We start from the raw sequence: 16834 nt of genomic DNA, 5'->3' as shown, positions 1-16834 counted from the left end.
ATAATTTTTCTATTAGCCTTCTGGATCATCGAGCAAGTCTGTTAAAACAAAACGAGGCCCGACGCGAGTTCTAAAGGGCGAGGGTAGGTTAGCCCTCACGGCATTTAAGGAAAATGGTGAACCGGTGCATCCCAAAGATCACCGCACCAAATTTACAAGTCAAGCTGGAGTTCTTGTTAGGGACCATGTACCGATCGGCATTCGAGAGTGGCATAAGCCGAAGAAAGCGGAGAATGAAGCTAGTTATGTCAACGACGCGATGAAAAAGTTTCTTTGGGAAACTCTGCGACACGCTTCAGCCTACCGGAAGACATGACGGAAGGCCGGAAGAATAAAGTCAAGGAATGGACTCTCAAGAAGATGGCCATACAATTCCGGACTTGGAAGAAAAATTTATGGGACAAATATAAGAATGAAGATCCAGTATTCGATGATAATCTAGTGAAGATAAAGGATCACTGGCAAGAATTTAAGAGGTATAAGCAATCGTCTACTTTTGTGTCCCGATCGGTCACAAATAAGAAAAATGCTGCAAATAAGACAATTTGGCATCATATGGGGTCAGGTGGCTACAAGACTGCCATTCCGAGGTGGATAGCGTATGAAAATGAACTGATGGCTGCAGGAATCACTCCACGAGACATGGGACTGGCCCGAACGGTCCAAGTTCGGTTGTTCGCGCATGGGGCAGGGTTGGACCCAAAGACAGGGCTGATCGTTGCGAAGGGAAAATGGAAGGAAAAGATTGAGCAAATCGTACCGAAGCTTGTAGCTGCAATTGAACAGGTTCGAAAGGGAGAGTACATTCCCGATAGAGAGAATGACGAGCGACACTCGCTCACGGGGAATCCTGAACACGTTGGACGGGTACGAGCTCGCCCGAGTCTCGCCATGAAGGAAGCGTTCCCAGAGTCCGCTGACACTTATAGAAGCCGTTCGCGGAAGAAGAAGAAGGACGCCGACATTGTAACGGAATTGTAAACTAGGGTGGAGGCGCTTGAGAAAAATCAGAGGCCACCTGACCAGCCGATGTTCCTACAGGATCCTCAAGCCGATGCCGCCCCATCTCAGCGAAGAAGCGAGTGTGGGTTCCACGCATCTTGACGGATGTGGAGGAAGCTACCCCGTGGATTATGTCACGGAGAAGACAGATTGCGAGCTCTATATGTTATTCAGAACCGCGTCTGTTAAGGTGGCGGTCGGTTATGTTTACCCAAGTGAAGAAGGAGCAACGCACCACCATATGCCCATTCCACCTGGCTGTGTTCGTGTTGGGGTGGATGAAGTTGTTCCGGCTTTTGAAACAGTGGAGCTTGATATTCCTAGAGGTGACGATGATAGGACACTTGCCGATGTCAAGCACGGTTTCGCTCTATGGCCCAAGAAACACATCGTCCTTACGCAAAGGCCACCGACTCCTCATAGCAGATCCACATGAGCATCAAAGGCCTTCGACTCCTCCTCCTAGCGGTCCACATGAGCAGCAAAGTCCACACCTACCCGAGAGGGACCCCGGCGTGAGTCCACCACCTCGAGATCCTCCGCGTAAGACAGCGCACTGGTAAGCGGAATGGTACGCCGCCTAAGAAGAGATCTAGAAAGGAGAAACCACTCGCCGCCTATTGAGAAGTTACCTTGGGAAAAAACTCCCGAGGAAAACCAGGAAGCCGTTGAGTCCCAGCTGAGGGCCTTTTTTGCTAAGAAAGAGCCAGAGATACCTTTTGAGAAGACACTAGATCCGGTGAAGGTTCGTCATACAGTAGAGAATCTGTATAACCCTGAACCATCGCCGCCATCTGACTATAGGCGTTCTATTGAAAGGTCGTACGACCAAATGATGGAGGCAAAAAACCCCACTACCAGCTCGGGTATCAGGGAGATAAAAGGGATACACCAAGTCTACCAGCTCGGAGAACAACCCGTTAAATCGGTCCCCCCTCTAAAGGTGTTTGACGAGAAGGCCGTTCAAAGTTCTCGACAAATCTCAACCGATTACGCCATGGCTAAGGTAGTATATCAATATGTTCAAGGGAAAGATTTGGTCGAGAATCTCAGCAAGCTACCAACAAGTATGCGTAACTTGCATACGTGGTACGGTGTTGCCGCAAAGGGAGGGATGGAGACTATCATGGTGCGAGTTAAGGAAGAGCACTACTTCCAAGAATACTCCGTGAGCGTTGACTTCTGCGAGCTTTTCCGGTTATACAATCTTCGGGCCCTCGACAAATCTATCGTCGGTTGCTATTGTACGTAAGTGATTTATTTATATAATTTGAGAAGTCTTTAGCTCAGCTCCTTGATTATCTGCAAATTATAATCTTTTGTGCGCTATGTTATGCAGATTGAAGATGCTCGAATGCAAAAGGGATGAAATCAAGGACATTGGGTTCATTGACCCGGACACAATGCATGTCAAGACCATAGAAGAACCCCTCTATAACAGGGATACACCGGAGACTTTGCTAAGGTTTTTGAAGCGACAACGTGACAAAAAGACAATACTTTGGCCTTACAACTTCCGAGTGAGTGTTACTCTCTTATAACACATTCTATTTTGCTCACTTATATATATGACACTACATATTTAAACGTGCGCAGGTTTCACTTTATTCTTATCGTCATTAAAATGTACGAAGGAGAAGTTGAAGTCTTTGACTCACTAACCAAAGAGCCTATACTATACAAGTCTTGTTTTCTTATGCTCAAAAGGTAATTCAAATTCTTATCGGTTTTTTTGTTAGTTTCCTGATATCAACTGATTGATAACTCTTTTGTGCATTTTCTTTTGTCGGGCAGCGTATGGGAAACTTTTATCAATGAAGATCAGTCCCATGATTGGAAACCGAAGCTGATATGGCGTGCGAACAAAGTAAGTAGTACTACCTAGGTCCACACACCTTTATCATACTTCATTATTGTTTGACTGAATTATATTCTTGTACAGAAATGCGCAAAACAACCACCGGGGACTAATCTATGTGGATACTACGTTTGCGAGTACATCCACAGAATTGTCGACGAGAGAGCGAATAATGAAAGAAATAGAGAGGTACGAAAATAATATTCACAAATTTATTTTCTTACCATAAGTTGTGCTGAGTTTCGAGTAATAATTGTTTGATTTGTGATTTGATATAACACACATAGCTCATGTATTCATCTTATTCTTTTACGGTTGAGAAGAAAGCGGGAGAAGATCGGAATCGAGGAGCGCTTCAAAGCAATCGGCGAGGAATTGGCGGGATTTTTCCTTCGGGAAGTCATACCACCATCCGGAGAGTACCACTATGCATAAAGATCTTCTCCAGCTCCTCGATTGCTTTGTGTGTATATATAGTTTGACTCGGAGTGTACCACTATGGTACATGTGTGTAATAGATCGAACTTCATGCTTGTACTATGGTGCATCGACTTGATTTGCATCGGAGAGTACTACTTATGCAATTACATGTGTGTTATATTATATGCACCAACTTTATATGCATCACCTTGATCTTCATGTACTACGTAAACCCAAACGCATTTCCGGTGCATCGACGCGATATGAAACGCTCCGATACCCCTAAACCCCTGCAGAAACCCTAAACCCTGAATTCTCTGCCGCGGCAGAGATTCATGAATTTTCCTGCCGCGGCAGCCTACCTTTGCCACCGGTTTGTAGTACAAACCGGTACGAAAGGTCCATCGCCGTGCGCTCTCCTGGGCGCCCACGTGGAGGCCCATCTATACCGGTTCGTAAGGAACCGATACGAAAGGGTGGGGGCCTTTTGCACCGGATATTTTATACCGGTTGCTAAACCGGTGCAAATGGCCCTCTGGAACCGGTATTGATAAGCGTTTTTCCACTAGTGGCACCTATTTTCTTCAGTATTAAAAAATATTATTTGAAAATCTTAGAAAAATTAAAATGATTTTTTCATGTACATGTTATGTTGATATTTACTTGTGTAAGTTTTTACGGAAAAATACGATTGTATGTGGCCTTCAGGAAAGTTACAAAATGTTCAAATGACATTATAATGATTGGTTGTGTACTGTTCACGAAATAGAAAATTCTATTTTCACATTTATGTGTAGGTTACACATGGTCTTTCCTATGCCAAAATCTGCGTAAATAAGTGTCAACATCGGATATACATAAAATTTTGAAATAGCATTTTATAAAAAATAATTCATAATGACCTAGGTTCACATCGTTCGCGTGGAAATAGCTGGCAGGGCCTACACCTGGGATAACAACTAGGAAAACTAATCATGTGTAGACTAGATAGGATTTTCTGCGCTACTTATTTTGATTCAAATTTTCCTTTAACTACCGCTGAAGGCTCCTTTGATTCATAGAATTTGTATAGAAATTGTGTTCAATTTTATGGAAAAAAAATTAGAGAAATTGTTTGATTCATAGGAGCATGTTCTATAGGAATTAATTATATAAAAATCTTGTAGTGTAGATTCTATAGAAAAAATAGGTCATGCTGACGTGGACCCACTATTCACTAGTAGAAAACGGCCTTTACTTTCGGTTTGTGAGGGTTTTTAGTCCCGGTTGTCCATCCGAGATAACGCAATTGGGACTAAATGCACACCCCTTTAGTTTTAGTTGTGGACTAAAGGCCCTCCACGTGACCGCGGTGGAACGGTTGGGCTGGAGGACCTCCTACACGTGTTATTGTTGTTCTATTTTTCTGGAGGACCTTTATTCAAAAAATCTATTTTTTCAGAATTTTTAGTGTTTTAGTTATTTGAATAATTTAGTATCTGATTACACTTAATCTTTAGTCAAAGTACTTACTCGTGGTTAAACTTTTCAATCTGTCACCCATCTTCAAACTACTCCAGTCCAAACACGCTTAACTTTTGAGTTCCTTTCGAAAAAGCTTCCAAGTACACCAACACACCATATAGATCATTTGAAAGGATTTTTAATTTTGAACTTTCTATAATTTTTTTTTGTATTTTACAAATCTAAAAAAGGCGATCCATAGAGTGTGGAGCAAAAAAGCCAGGAAGTCTTTAGTCCCGGCTGGAGACACCAATCGGGACTAACTAAAGATTTTTGCACCGGGCCGCAACCTGTCGCAACCCTTTTAATCCCAATTGGTATCTCCAACCGGAACTAAAGGTTCCGTTTGATCCGGGAGTAAAGCTGGCCGCGCCCCGTGCGGCGTCCTAGCCGTTGGAATCGAGACTAGTGCTTACATTAGTTCCGGTTCCAAATGTGTTCGAGACTAATGCTCCGGGCTATTCCGAACGATTTTTCTACTAGCAATTACTGTACCTATTGCAGTACACCTAGAGGCCCATGAAGCCGAGGAAGCATTGGCCAAGCCATTCCTTTCCGGTGTCGACATGCAAGATGAGGAGATAGCCTGAGACTTGAGCTGGCGCATTAGGGCATGTACAATGGGGACGCTTAGATGCAGACGCTAGGATTAGAATCCCGGCCGGCCGGCAGTTACGCCTTCAGATCCTAGCGTCTGGCTTGACATCGGCTCAAAGTTTTGCGGCGAGCGCTTAGCTTTTTCTGTTCAGGATAGAGAAGGAATCGTATGATTTTTACATGCATTCTCCTGCAAGTAAGCGCTGGAACAAGCGCCCCGCGTTGAATGGGTCAGCCCTTAGTACATAATATAATTTCGTTGTCATTATTTTAATTCACTTAAGCGCCTCTCTAAGCAGCTAGCATTGTACATGCCCTTAGGCAGCGACATCGTGTTGGCTTAATTCGAGAAGGGAGCGCCCGCGCGCGACCCCGTGGATGTCCTGATGGCACGGGGACCGGGCCGCATTGGCCATCACTCTTGGGGTTGGAGAGGCACATGTTTTTCTTCCTTTAGATATGTCATTCATTTCTAGCGTTGATGATTTTGGCGAATATACTCATGGAAGATCAGATCGAAACGACGGTTTTCGGTGCACACTTTGGTAGCGGGAGTAGCTCGGTTGTCCAGCTCTGTGTGTCATGTTATCTGCTTACCGGCGTCTTGTATGTCTTGTGGTGTTTTGTGTGGCTTGCCGTTGTTTAGGTTTTCGCTTGGATTTCCTCTAACTAACCAAGTAGTGTGAGTCTCTCGACCATTTTCTATCTGTTCGATGGATTTAGCGGCTCTCTTGCTAACATTAAAAAAGATGTATCAGAGATTTGAGCTCATTCTTAGATATCTAAATAACCTTTGGATCTTAGGAGAAATAAAAGCTAAGAAGAAGTCTAGGGATAGAAATGCAACAGAGGGAGATAGGAACACCGAACACTGCATACTTTCATCATGCAATGGTTAATCAGAGAAGGGGAGAGAAGCTTATTTATGTCTTAGATTGCCCTGACGGACCGGCTACTGAAATAAAAGATATAATTAAAATTGCCTATGGTTATTACTCCCTCTACAATGGTTTATTGGGCTTCCAAGAATAAGCTCCAGGACCAAGGCGGTCGCTGATTGGGGCAGATAATCCCATCCTACGAGTTGTATCTCCTTAATTTTCCCTCGTTAGCTGTGGAGTAGGGGAGTTTGACTCATGCGGCCATAAACCAATGTAATTAAATCACCTATTAATTAGAAAATCTGGCCTAATTTTCTGATATTTTCCTAGTTTTATAATAAGCCCAATAAACCAGTATAGAGGGAGTATAAGGATCTCTTTGGTTTTTAGGAGAAACCTTACATCAATTTGAGGAATGACTTTTTGTATGAAGATGATAAAGTGAGTGTAGAATAAAATATTATATATAGTGTTTTTTTCCTGAAAAAGAGGTTAAGGAAGTCTTTGCCTCGCATGCTTATGGTGCTCGAAGCTGCTGCAAGAGAGAAAACTGGATGGATGTCTCCACGTGAAACAGTGTAATACAGCTGTGAAACCGATGTCCGCAGTCATCCAAACACTACTACTGAGATCGATGTCTCCAAAACCAGATCATCAATTTCTTAACCTGGAAATAACAGGATATCGTTCTATCACGGCACGGCTTCCCCACTACCAGGCCGCGCGCCACTCGTGAGTCGTGAATGTTCTTCTGCGAGCATGGTAGGACACTCACACCGCCACCTTCGTGCTGCAATGATGGCTCGCCGCTGTGGTGGATCGTATCGAAGTCGACCTGATGAACTGAGGGCATCTCCAGCGGCGGCGTGACGCAAATGACTGGAAATATGTCTGGCCCTGCTCTAGCGGGGCGACGCAAAGTGACAGGTCCGTCCGCGGAGACGCAAACCTAGCGGGTTAGGTTTGCGTCTCCGCGCTCGCGCCGAGTGTCCACCGAAAAAGACGTAGGACCCGCGCGTCAGTGGCAGGGAGGCCGATATTATTCCCGCCACTGGCCATTCCCCGCGCGAAAAAGCAAACTAGACTGGCGCTAACAGTCCAGAAGCGATGGACGTCCTCGCCGCCGCAGCCACCACTATGGATGCGGAGCAAACCCTCGCACACGCCGCCGCCCCACACTCCCCCGTAGGCACGACCGTAGCCACAATGGAGGCTCCGGTGGAAGCAAAGCGGGCCGCCACCGGCGGCGGCCGGGAGGCAAAGCCGAAGGCGGCAAAGAAGGTGCTCTCCCCGGAGGAGAAAATGATCGAGGCCGCGAAACGTCGCGGCCGATGCAAGAACCAGAAGATGAAGACTGCCGCGGCCGCCAACCAGCAGGCGATGCAGAGAGGGCTACATGCTCGTCAAGAGAGAGGGGATCGCCGGCGTCGCTCCTCCGGCCTCGTCGGTGAGCTCGGTAAGTTCCCAGCTTCGTCCTGGAACTCATGCTCCCTTCCAGGGCCACCAGGCGTCGCGGTTCGCCTCCGGCCTGCCGCCGTTGAAGTTGACCGGGGCAGCGGAGCAGTTCAACGGGGCGGCGGTTCCCGACCTCAACCGGACGACTAAAAGCGGTGACTCCTGCCCGGGCGCGACACAGAAGACGCGCCAGGTGCCGGAGGAGAGCATGCCACAGCCTTGCATCCTGTTCGACGAAATGGCGCCGCCTGCCCCGACAATGGACGACCCGATACGTGAGCTCTCTCAATGTGTGCTACTGCCGTGTATCATGCGTCTGACGTTCGGTCATTTGTAGGCCTATTGGAAGTGCCGGAATGAATCAGACATCGAGGCCATGATCTTCGGCGGTGGGTTCATTGGCGATGATCGGGCCGGGACAAGCCCGTAGGATGACTGGGCGCCAACGGAAGATGATCGGGCGGAGGACATCGAAACCGCACGCATGTTCGCCACCCAGCAGACGCAGCCAACACCCGTGTCCATCGACGACTTCGACGACGCGTCAACACAGCCTGGCATTGCTAGGAAGAAGAAGGGGGAGAGCCGCATGACACAAGGCTTCGTCGACGACGAGGATAAGTGTTTGTGCGAAGCATGGCTGGCAACGAGCCATGATTGTATTAATGGCGCGCAGCAAAAGGGCAAGGTCTATTGGGCAAAGGTCTTGCAGCAGTACAACAAGACCAGGATGCACCCGCCCTACCATATCACAAGCCCTCGGACGGAAGAGTCCCTCCGAAAAAGATGGAACTACATCAAACAAGAGACAAGCAAGTTTTGCTCGGCGGTCGAACATGCTATTAACAACCCCGTAAGCGGCGCTGGCGTCATGACAGTGGTAAACACGATACAACCATCATCATTCTACACTATTTGCATCATTGTATGTACATCATTGGCGGCCATGATTGCAGGTATCCCGCGCCTTGGAGAAGTTCAGGGCGACGCATAAGAAGGGCTTCCATATGGTCCATTGCTGGGACGTGCTGAAGGACGCCAACAAGTGGATGACAAGCTTTGCGCCGTACAACGAAGCTATGAGAAATGGGACAGCGATCAACCTCGACGGCGAAGGGACGACGATCAAGGCCGTCCAGCCCTTCCACCTCGTCCCCGAGGCCACAAGGCTACCAAGGCCGATCTACAACGGGAGGCGCAGGCCCTTGCGTTCACCCAGAGCATGGAGAAGATGATGGCCGACAATCGTGCCACCTTGGCTGCTAGGGACGAGAAGAGGCGTCTGGAAAAAGAGGCCGCAACTGCCATCTACCACAACCTCACGAAAGAAATAATTGAGGTCCAAAAGGCAGACGCCGATGCCAAATTGCTTGACGCTGAGGCTAGGAGGATGGACGCCCAGGCCAAGATCCTTGCAGAGGACACTAGGATCATGCTAGCCGACTTGAGCAGCGTCGACGATGACACCAGGGCCTGGTTCATGAAGAGGCGCGCCGAAATTCGGGCGCGAGACGCCTGATCGCCGGCGCCATGCGCCCGGAACCTTGGCCTCCTTTTGGACATTTTTATTGATGTTCAGGCTTTTGTGTCCCTTTTGGACTCCACTTTGCGCCGCACGATATGCAAAGTGGGATGAACTTGTTTCAGCCGTCAAATTGCGGCTATTAAATTTCGTGCAAAGTTGACGTTGGTTCCTATTTTTTGAATTCTGGTCTGCGCCGAAAATGCGTCGCCCCGCTGGAGCCAGCCTCAGAAGCAAACGGACGCGCGACAATTTCCGCGTCCATCTGGCGACAGAAACGAACGCCCGCGAATATTTTAGGTGTGAAATGCGTCACGACCCTAGAGATGCCCTGATGTGGTGGATCGTACCTAGGTCGACCTGATGACCTGTGGTGGCACGTACGTTGCCGGCAATCATGCACCAGACGACGAGGCCCGGCCGACGTGCCCCCGGTTCCACGGTGCAGCGATTCGGTCAGCAGGTTTCTCTCGCCGACAACCGGGATGAGGAGACAGCCCGAGACGTGTCTCCAAGGGGGCCGGCGCATCAGGGAGCGACAACGCTCTGGCTGACACCGCGCGGGCGAGAACTCGTAAACAGCGACGCCGTGGATCGAACTGCTTGGACGTGCATGGTTGGAACCTCGTGGAACTAATTATCTTGGGCTAGCGACGAAAAAACTGTGGCAGTAGTACTTTTGTTTCGGAGGTGTTCCCTGCCAAAAAAAAAAGAAGACAAATACTCCTATCAAACAGTTACCAACTATTCTCTCCTTTCTAAATGCGAAAAAAGTACCGCCACTTTGTGTAAATGTGAAAAGTTCTAGCAAACAGATTGAGGGCTCCTTTGATTCATAGAACACAAAAATCGTAGAAATTGAAAAAACATATGATTAGGATATCATACCTAGTTAAATTTTATAGGAAGACGAGTTCGTTTTGATTGTGTCAAAGAAATTTTCCATTAGATAACCTCATGTTTTTTCTATAGGATTTGCACAACAAGATTTTTATAGGATTATTTTCTATATGATATGTTCCTAGGAATTAAACAACTAGTGTAGAAAAAAAATTATAGGATCTAAATCCTACACAATTTCAGTACAAATCCTATGAATCAAATGAGCACTGGAGATCGTCTTGCCTGGCAGCCTAAGATCACATATGAGAATCGAAGTGCATTTGTCCCAGGGGCTAATAACAAACAATGTGGATTTTTATAACGGGATTTATGAAGTCAACGACTGAACCAAGATTGTTTAGCATGGTCTTTTGAATACATGCACTGCGCCAACTTGAGCAGTCTAAAAGAAAATTGGCCGTTATCAAAAGCCTTTTGATATCATAGAGCACCATGCAATGCTGGAGATTATGAAATGCAAAAGGTTTTCCTGGCTATGCAATGGGTCAAAAGAAATTTTTATCTCCATGCTCCTCTTTTGTGCCTTTAAATGGTGTGATGAGGGGAAATTCCATTTAAAAGAGGAGTAAGATAAGAAGATACTTTATCTCCTATCATGTATGTGCTTGGAGGATATTTGTTGCAACAACATTGTGTCTGACTTACTAGGAAGGAAGGCTTAATTTACCAATCCTAGCTGAAGACTATTACACTGTAATTAAGTATGTTGATGATTTTTTCCTCTAAAAATTAATGTGTCCTTTTGAAGAGGATCAGTTGGTTGCTTTCAAGTGGCTTTTAAATCATTTTACAGGTGTTGCCGGTCTAAAGATCCATTATCACAATTCTTCTTTGATTCGCATTAATTTTTCAGAGGGGAAAGGTCATCACCTGGCTCGGGTTTTCGAGTGTCAATAATGGATCCATGCCTTTCACATATTTAGGCCTAGTCGTGGGAACAAAGAAAACATACACAAGTTAGAGAGTTCTCCCAAATTATTTGATAGGATTGAGAGGGGGTTGTCAGCTATTGTCTCTTTTCTATTATATGGGGATAGTTCCATTCTAGTGAACTCAGTCGTGTCATCTTTACCAACTTATATCATATGATTTAACTCTTGTAAACAGATTGCGAATCGTTTTCTAGTTGATGTTCCGCACAATGTGTAAATTGTTAAAGCAATTATTGGTTAGTAATTAAGCCAAAAATACTTTGCATAGAATTATAGTTAGTACTCAAGAAGAAGAAGGCATTTGCTTGCCTTCATATCAAGTGTAAAAATCCCCTCAAAACTTGTCGAGTCGTTTCGAAAGGATCCATCTTGTATTGATGCATATAGTTGGTTAGTTTTCCTTTTTTTACTTCGTATCAACATTTATGTCTACAAATCAACCGTCTCTGGGATTTTAGAATGGAAGAATGTGCCACGCATCTATATTGTTCATGCTAAGATTAGTAGCTATTTATTTATAATTTAGTTTTAAAAAATGTTATTAAAATTTATTTTAACTTTAACATTTATTTTTATATAGGTGAACAATTGTACGATATTGTGAAAAATTTTAAAATACTAAGTTTTTGTTTTCTAAAACATGCACTTCTTTCAAAACATGAACATTATATTTTTTTGCGAAATAAAACATGAACATTATAAACCATGAACATTTTTTACACAGCATAAAAAAATTAGTGCATAATAAATACAACCGAAAATAGAAAAACGTAAAACAAAATAAAAACGAAAAACAAAGAAAGGAAAGATAAAGAAATAAAAACAAGAGGAAAAAAGAATAAAAAGTCGCGCCTCGGCTGGCCCGGTCTATTGGCTCCTGTTTGCCCTTTTTTAGGAGGCCCTGTTTGCTGCTACATTTGCCAGATTTCTTACCCTGGTGGGCGGTGGCTGTATCTCTCGATCTAGAATGCAGCGCAGACATCTCTTTCTCTTCGCTCCGTCGAATCCAGTCTACAGAGAAACCAAACAAAAGAGCAATGGCGGGTGGCGGCGGAAAGAATAGCGGCCTCCTGAAGATGGAGATTGAATGGGATGCGAAGGGAAAGGGTGGTAAATCCGCAAAAGCGAGGAGAGAAAGTCGGATGATCCAGCAGAGCGCTGAGAGAAAATTGGAGACCCAGTCGGCCACGGTGACGGTTTGGGCTGAGATCTACTCCTTTCTCCATCTTATCTCCAAGAACATGAAGCTATAAGCCGAGTCAAGGGCTGGGATCCAGACCGTCGCGGCACAACAGTGCAGAGCAGGGAGATTCCTGGCAAACAGGGGTATGAAGGGGATCCAGCTTAGGACTGATTGACAAGGGCGAATCAGTAGCGGAGACTCTGGCTCCGAGGAACTTCGATTTCCTACTGAAGGGGTTGGATACGGAGAAGGGGTTTCACACCGATTTGGTTCAGATTGTAAAACGTGGCGCCTACTCGTGGAATACCTATCGGTCTTTGAGTTATTCCCCAGAGCCTTATAATAGCAAGAACAAGGTTAGGGATCAGATGTCGTCAAGGATTTCCACTTCTGAATTGGAGATTCAGGAAGCCAAGGTTATGGGAGGTGAAGCCAAGGTGAGGGATGATGAGGTGGGGATGGGAGACGAGCAGTTCTTTGATATCTACTGCCGTGTCCTAAAATCGAATTGGTGCAGATTGTTCAGCCGTTCCAGCACAACAGATAGCAGTGAGTAAACATGCATTCATGCTACTTCTGTCATCTGTCCCCAAGCAAACTGATTCCTTCATCCTAGTATTAAGGAAGAAATTTATTTTACTTGTTGTCACTGAATGAGTTGCCTAAATCTTCATCTTCCATGGCTGCAGCCTCATTGAGTCCTATGCACTTCACACACAGTACAACGGGATGCACCCCTTATGCTGCTTTTGCCGGCAGCACCCTGCAGATGTACTCCATCAAAGTCACTGAAATAAAAGAAGCTCTAGGGTTGCAGTGGCCACTGCATGTGTACGGCATGGTTGCCGCCCGAGATACTGTGGATGACAATCGCAATACTATCTTCCTCCGTGAAAGATACAACTGCCAAATACTCACTCAAGAGGTTATATTCAATATATTCTCCTAAAAAAATTCGCACAGATTCGTTGTGCTTCATTTGGCTTCAATCGTTGTTATTTGTTGATTCTATTTGTTGGGTAATGCAGGATTCTTGTTTGCACTTGACTGGCCCATCTCGTGCAATTGTGGCTACAGGACATGTTGACTTTGATATCGAACTGAAAGTGAGGGGCAGAACAAAATCTAAAGATAGAGTTCTAATGAGTAGAACCTTCAAGTACAGCAGCATTTACAGTTGTCCACCAACCACTCTGTTCGGTGAGTTTTGCCAAATTGAGTTACAGTTTGAGAAACTAGAAAACACGGTCCAAGCAACTATAGTGGGCGTCCGCGTTACTGAACCAAGGAGGACTTGGCCTTTCAAAAATGGTGGTCTTGTTATTTGTGTTGCCAAGGGATTTTCTAAGCCTGGTGATCTTGAAGGTAGAGTGGCTAAGCCAGATGTGCCTAAAGATAAGCATGAACTCTCTAAAGAAGTCGTACTTCAAGATCAAGTGATGGCTAACCACTCAGATGGTTATGTTGATTTGTCGAGGCATGTTGTTTCTGTAGAATTAGGCGGGAAGCTGGAAGTTATCATCACTGAGTGGTCAGAATCTCACGCTTTCATTAAACACAAAGTTCATGTCTTCTTCGAAGCCCAAAAAAGCAAAATAAGTCGGAAAACATGTTATATTGGCCACTCGACGGTGGAGGTTACTGTTGCTTGGTCCTTGCTTCTTCAAGATGAAGGTCAAGCCAAGGAGATGGATGAGCTGTCGCCAAGGATTTTCACTTCTGAATTGGGGACTGAGGAAGCTAAGGAGATGGGCAGTGAAGCCAAGGGCATGGTTCGGTCTGAGCTCTACTCCTTTCTTGATCTTATCTCCAAGAACGTCATGAAGCTAAAAGCCGAGTCGAAGCTGAGGATTAACTCCTATAGCAGGAATGAGATCCAGATCCACATGGATGGCATGCACCGCGAGGTGACGAGTTTGCTGCAGATGATTGAGAATCAGGCTCCAAGGAATGTCGATTTCCAACTGAAGTCAATCTTGAAAAGCTTGAAGCAGATTCACACCATGTTGTTGGATGAGGTATCGTCGACGATTTCAACTTCTGGGTTGGAGATTGAGGAAGCCATGGGGATGGGAGGGGAAGCCAAGGGGAGGGATGAGGTATTGCCCACTTCCGCTAAGACAAAATTGGAGTTGTTGGGAAGGGAAGCCAATATGCACAAGGTACTGACTGAGGAGGAGTCCTTTGATCGGTACCGACGTGGCTGGGTATCAAATTGGTCCGCATTGCATGGTACCTTCACAGAGATGACGACATTGAGTTCTATGCACTTCACACACAGTACACCAGGAGACACTCCATTTGCTGCTTTCGTCTCCAGCACTCTACAGATGTACTCCATCAAAGTCGCTGAAATAAAAGACGCTCTTGAGTTGCAGTGGCCACTGCGAGTGTACGGTGTGGTGGCTGCCAGGGACACTGTCGATCGCAATCGCAACATTCTGTTCTCCCATCGGAGAGATGACTACCAAGAACTGAACCAACATGATCCTTTTCTACGCTTGACTGGCCCGTCTCGTGCAATTGTGGCTGAGGAACCTGTTCATGTGGAAATCGAGCTGAAAGTGAAGGGCAGAACAAAGTCTGAAGATAGAGTGTTGATGAGTAGAGTCTGGTATTACAGCGATAGGTTATGTACTCTATATACTCCTCTTGCCGGGAAGTTTTGCACACTAGTGTTAAGCTCTGAAGAGCTTGAAAATTCAGTCCAAGCCACTATCGTGGGTGTCCGCGTTACTGAAGGGATGCCATGGCCTTTTGAGTATGGAGGCCGAGCTGTTTGCTACTCTCCGCCTCGGAAAGGAATATTGCCTGATTCTAAACACACTACTGCGCCCTCATTTCGTCAAGTTGTGCTTGAAGATGGAGCAATGGCTATGGGTTCAAATGGCTACCTTGCCCTCTCAAGGCAAGTTGTTTCTGTAGAATTACGTGGAAGGCTTGAAGTTTGCATTTATGCCTACTCACAAAGTCAGGATATCGCTGCGCACAGCCGTGTTTCCATCAAGGCTCAAAATTGCAATGTAACTCAGCATAAATGTCGCCTTGGCGACTCTGAGCTGGAGATAACTGTTGCTTGGTCCCGTCTTGTTCAAGACAAGGGGTTTATCTCAAACGAAGTAAGTGTCAAACTTTGATGGTTTCTGGCGTTCAGTCTTTCCACTGAATGGGTTGATTGATGGTTTCTGGCGTTCAGTCTTCCCACTGAATGGATCGTACCTTTACAATACTCAGCTCTGTTCTGAAAAGAACACCTATAAGTTTCTTCTAGTCAGATACTGTAAATCAGACTAGTCCGGAAACGTTGGTTTCTCTCACCATCCGACGCCTCATCCTTCTAGCCATCTCTTTCCTTGTTAACCATCATTTTTTTCCGTGATTGTTTAACTATCCTGAAATAACGCGACGAGATCCATGCCTTGATACACAGTTTCATTGGGAATAAACTTGTACTAGATCGTAACAATTTTGAGTTTTTTTTTCCTATAATACGCAATGAAAGATGTATCAATCATATAATATGTACTATAAAAGTGCCAAAAGCAAGTTTTACAACATCGTTTACGCAGCTTTTCTCACTGCCACAAAAGGTAGCAGCTCACCAATAGAAAAAGGACTACTCATCTACCATCCACCGCTCGGGCATCAGCGGAGGAAAGTCAAACGCCTCTCGACAAAGCAAAGGTGCTCCTCACCGAGTTCAAGTAGCATAAACCGGTGCTAGCCCTATTACTGGTATTACTTAGTTTTTTTTAAACGGAGGCAAAAACTTTACCTCATCCATTCATTAAGCATTAAGCAAAAGGTGTCCGGTTTTTAGAAGAAATCCGGACAAAAATCAACAACAACAGTGCCAAAGCACACCCATAACTACACACACTCCGGCACAAGAGCACACCCAGCCACCATGGCTACCCACAAAAGCTAAGAAGTTTAAGCCGGCCTATGCCAAACAGATGGCTCTTCGAGTAGAGACCGGCAGCTCCGCTTTTAACGACGAACCTCGGAAAGGAGACGTGCAAGACAAGCGCCTAATAGGACCTTCACTGGATCGCCCCTCGAAGGTCATCGTACACCGCCCGAGGGTGGCTTCGACTTCACAGCAAGAAGAGACCACCACAAAGACATTAAAACACGCCGGAACGGAGCCGACTAACATGACCTTGCCGCAACCAAACCTTGGTCGCCACCATCGTCGTTGCCTCTCAAGCCTTCACCCAGAACACCCGCACTCCGGTTTACCTCCTGCCAACCCAGATGCCATGTGCGTCGAGGCCGCCGGAGGGCGCGAAGGGGATCACCAACTTCAAGACGACGCCCTCAAGAGGGGACACGACAAAGAATCGATGCCGTCGTCCGATCCCGCGGGATCTAGGCTTTCACCTGAAGATGTGAACCCGAGGCCGCGAAGGTCATAGAACTCCACGACCGTCCCCAAGAAGGACGGTGACATCCGCAGACGCCGCGCGGTCAGGCTTTTGCCTGGAGCAAACGAGCCACCACACCCTCACGCGGCCGGACAGCGAGACGAAGACCGAAAACGCTGCCAGCCTACACTCCGCAGACACACCTCATGTG

The 16834-nt window shown here is 46.1% G+C and overlaps 1 protein-coding gene across 1 annotated transcript; it reads left to right on the top strand.

Moving 5' to 3' along the window:
* The first annotated feature begins 12110 nt into the window (after positions 1 to 12110).
* Positions 12111 to 15393, top strand: LOC124671499. The gene is made up of 4 exons (XM_047207867.1): positions 12111 to 12183; positions 12590 to 12805; positions 12946 to 13181; positions 13285 to 15393. Exons 1-4 carry the CDS (start codon positions 12111 to 12113, stop codon positions 15391 to 15393), a joined length of 2634 nt encoding a protein of 877 aa, XP_047063823.1.
* The last annotated feature ends 1441 nt before the right edge of the window (positions 15394 to 16834 follow it).

This window comes from Lolium rigidum, chromosome 7, assembly GCF_022539505.1.
Source record: "Lolium rigidum isolate FL_2022 chromosome 7, APGP_CSIRO_Lrig_0.1, whole genome shotgun sequence".
Taxonomy (NCBI): domain Eukaryota; kingdom Viridiplantae; phylum Streptophyta; class Magnoliopsida; order Poales; family Poaceae; genus Lolium; species Lolium rigidum.
The sequence above is the reverse complement of the archived record's forward strand: the minus strand, read 5'-3'. Positions and strand labels throughout refer to the sequence as shown.

What these genes read in the sequence shown, in the direction of transcription:
- LOC124671499 (XM_047207867.1), top strand. Translation starts at nt 12,111, where the DNA reads ATGGCGGGTGGCGGCGGAAAGAATAGCGGCCTCCTGAAGATGGAGATT. An exon ending in GGATGCGAAGGGAAAGGGTG is followed by an intron (nt 12,184 to 12,589) that starts GTAAATCCGCAA and finishes GTTATTCCCCAG; the next exon opens with AGCCTTATAATAGCAAGAAC. An exon ending in GCCAAATACTCACTCAAGAG is followed by an intron (nt 13,182 to 13,284) that starts GTTATATTCAAT and finishes TGGGTAATGCAG; the next exon opens with GATTCTTGTTTGCACTTGAC.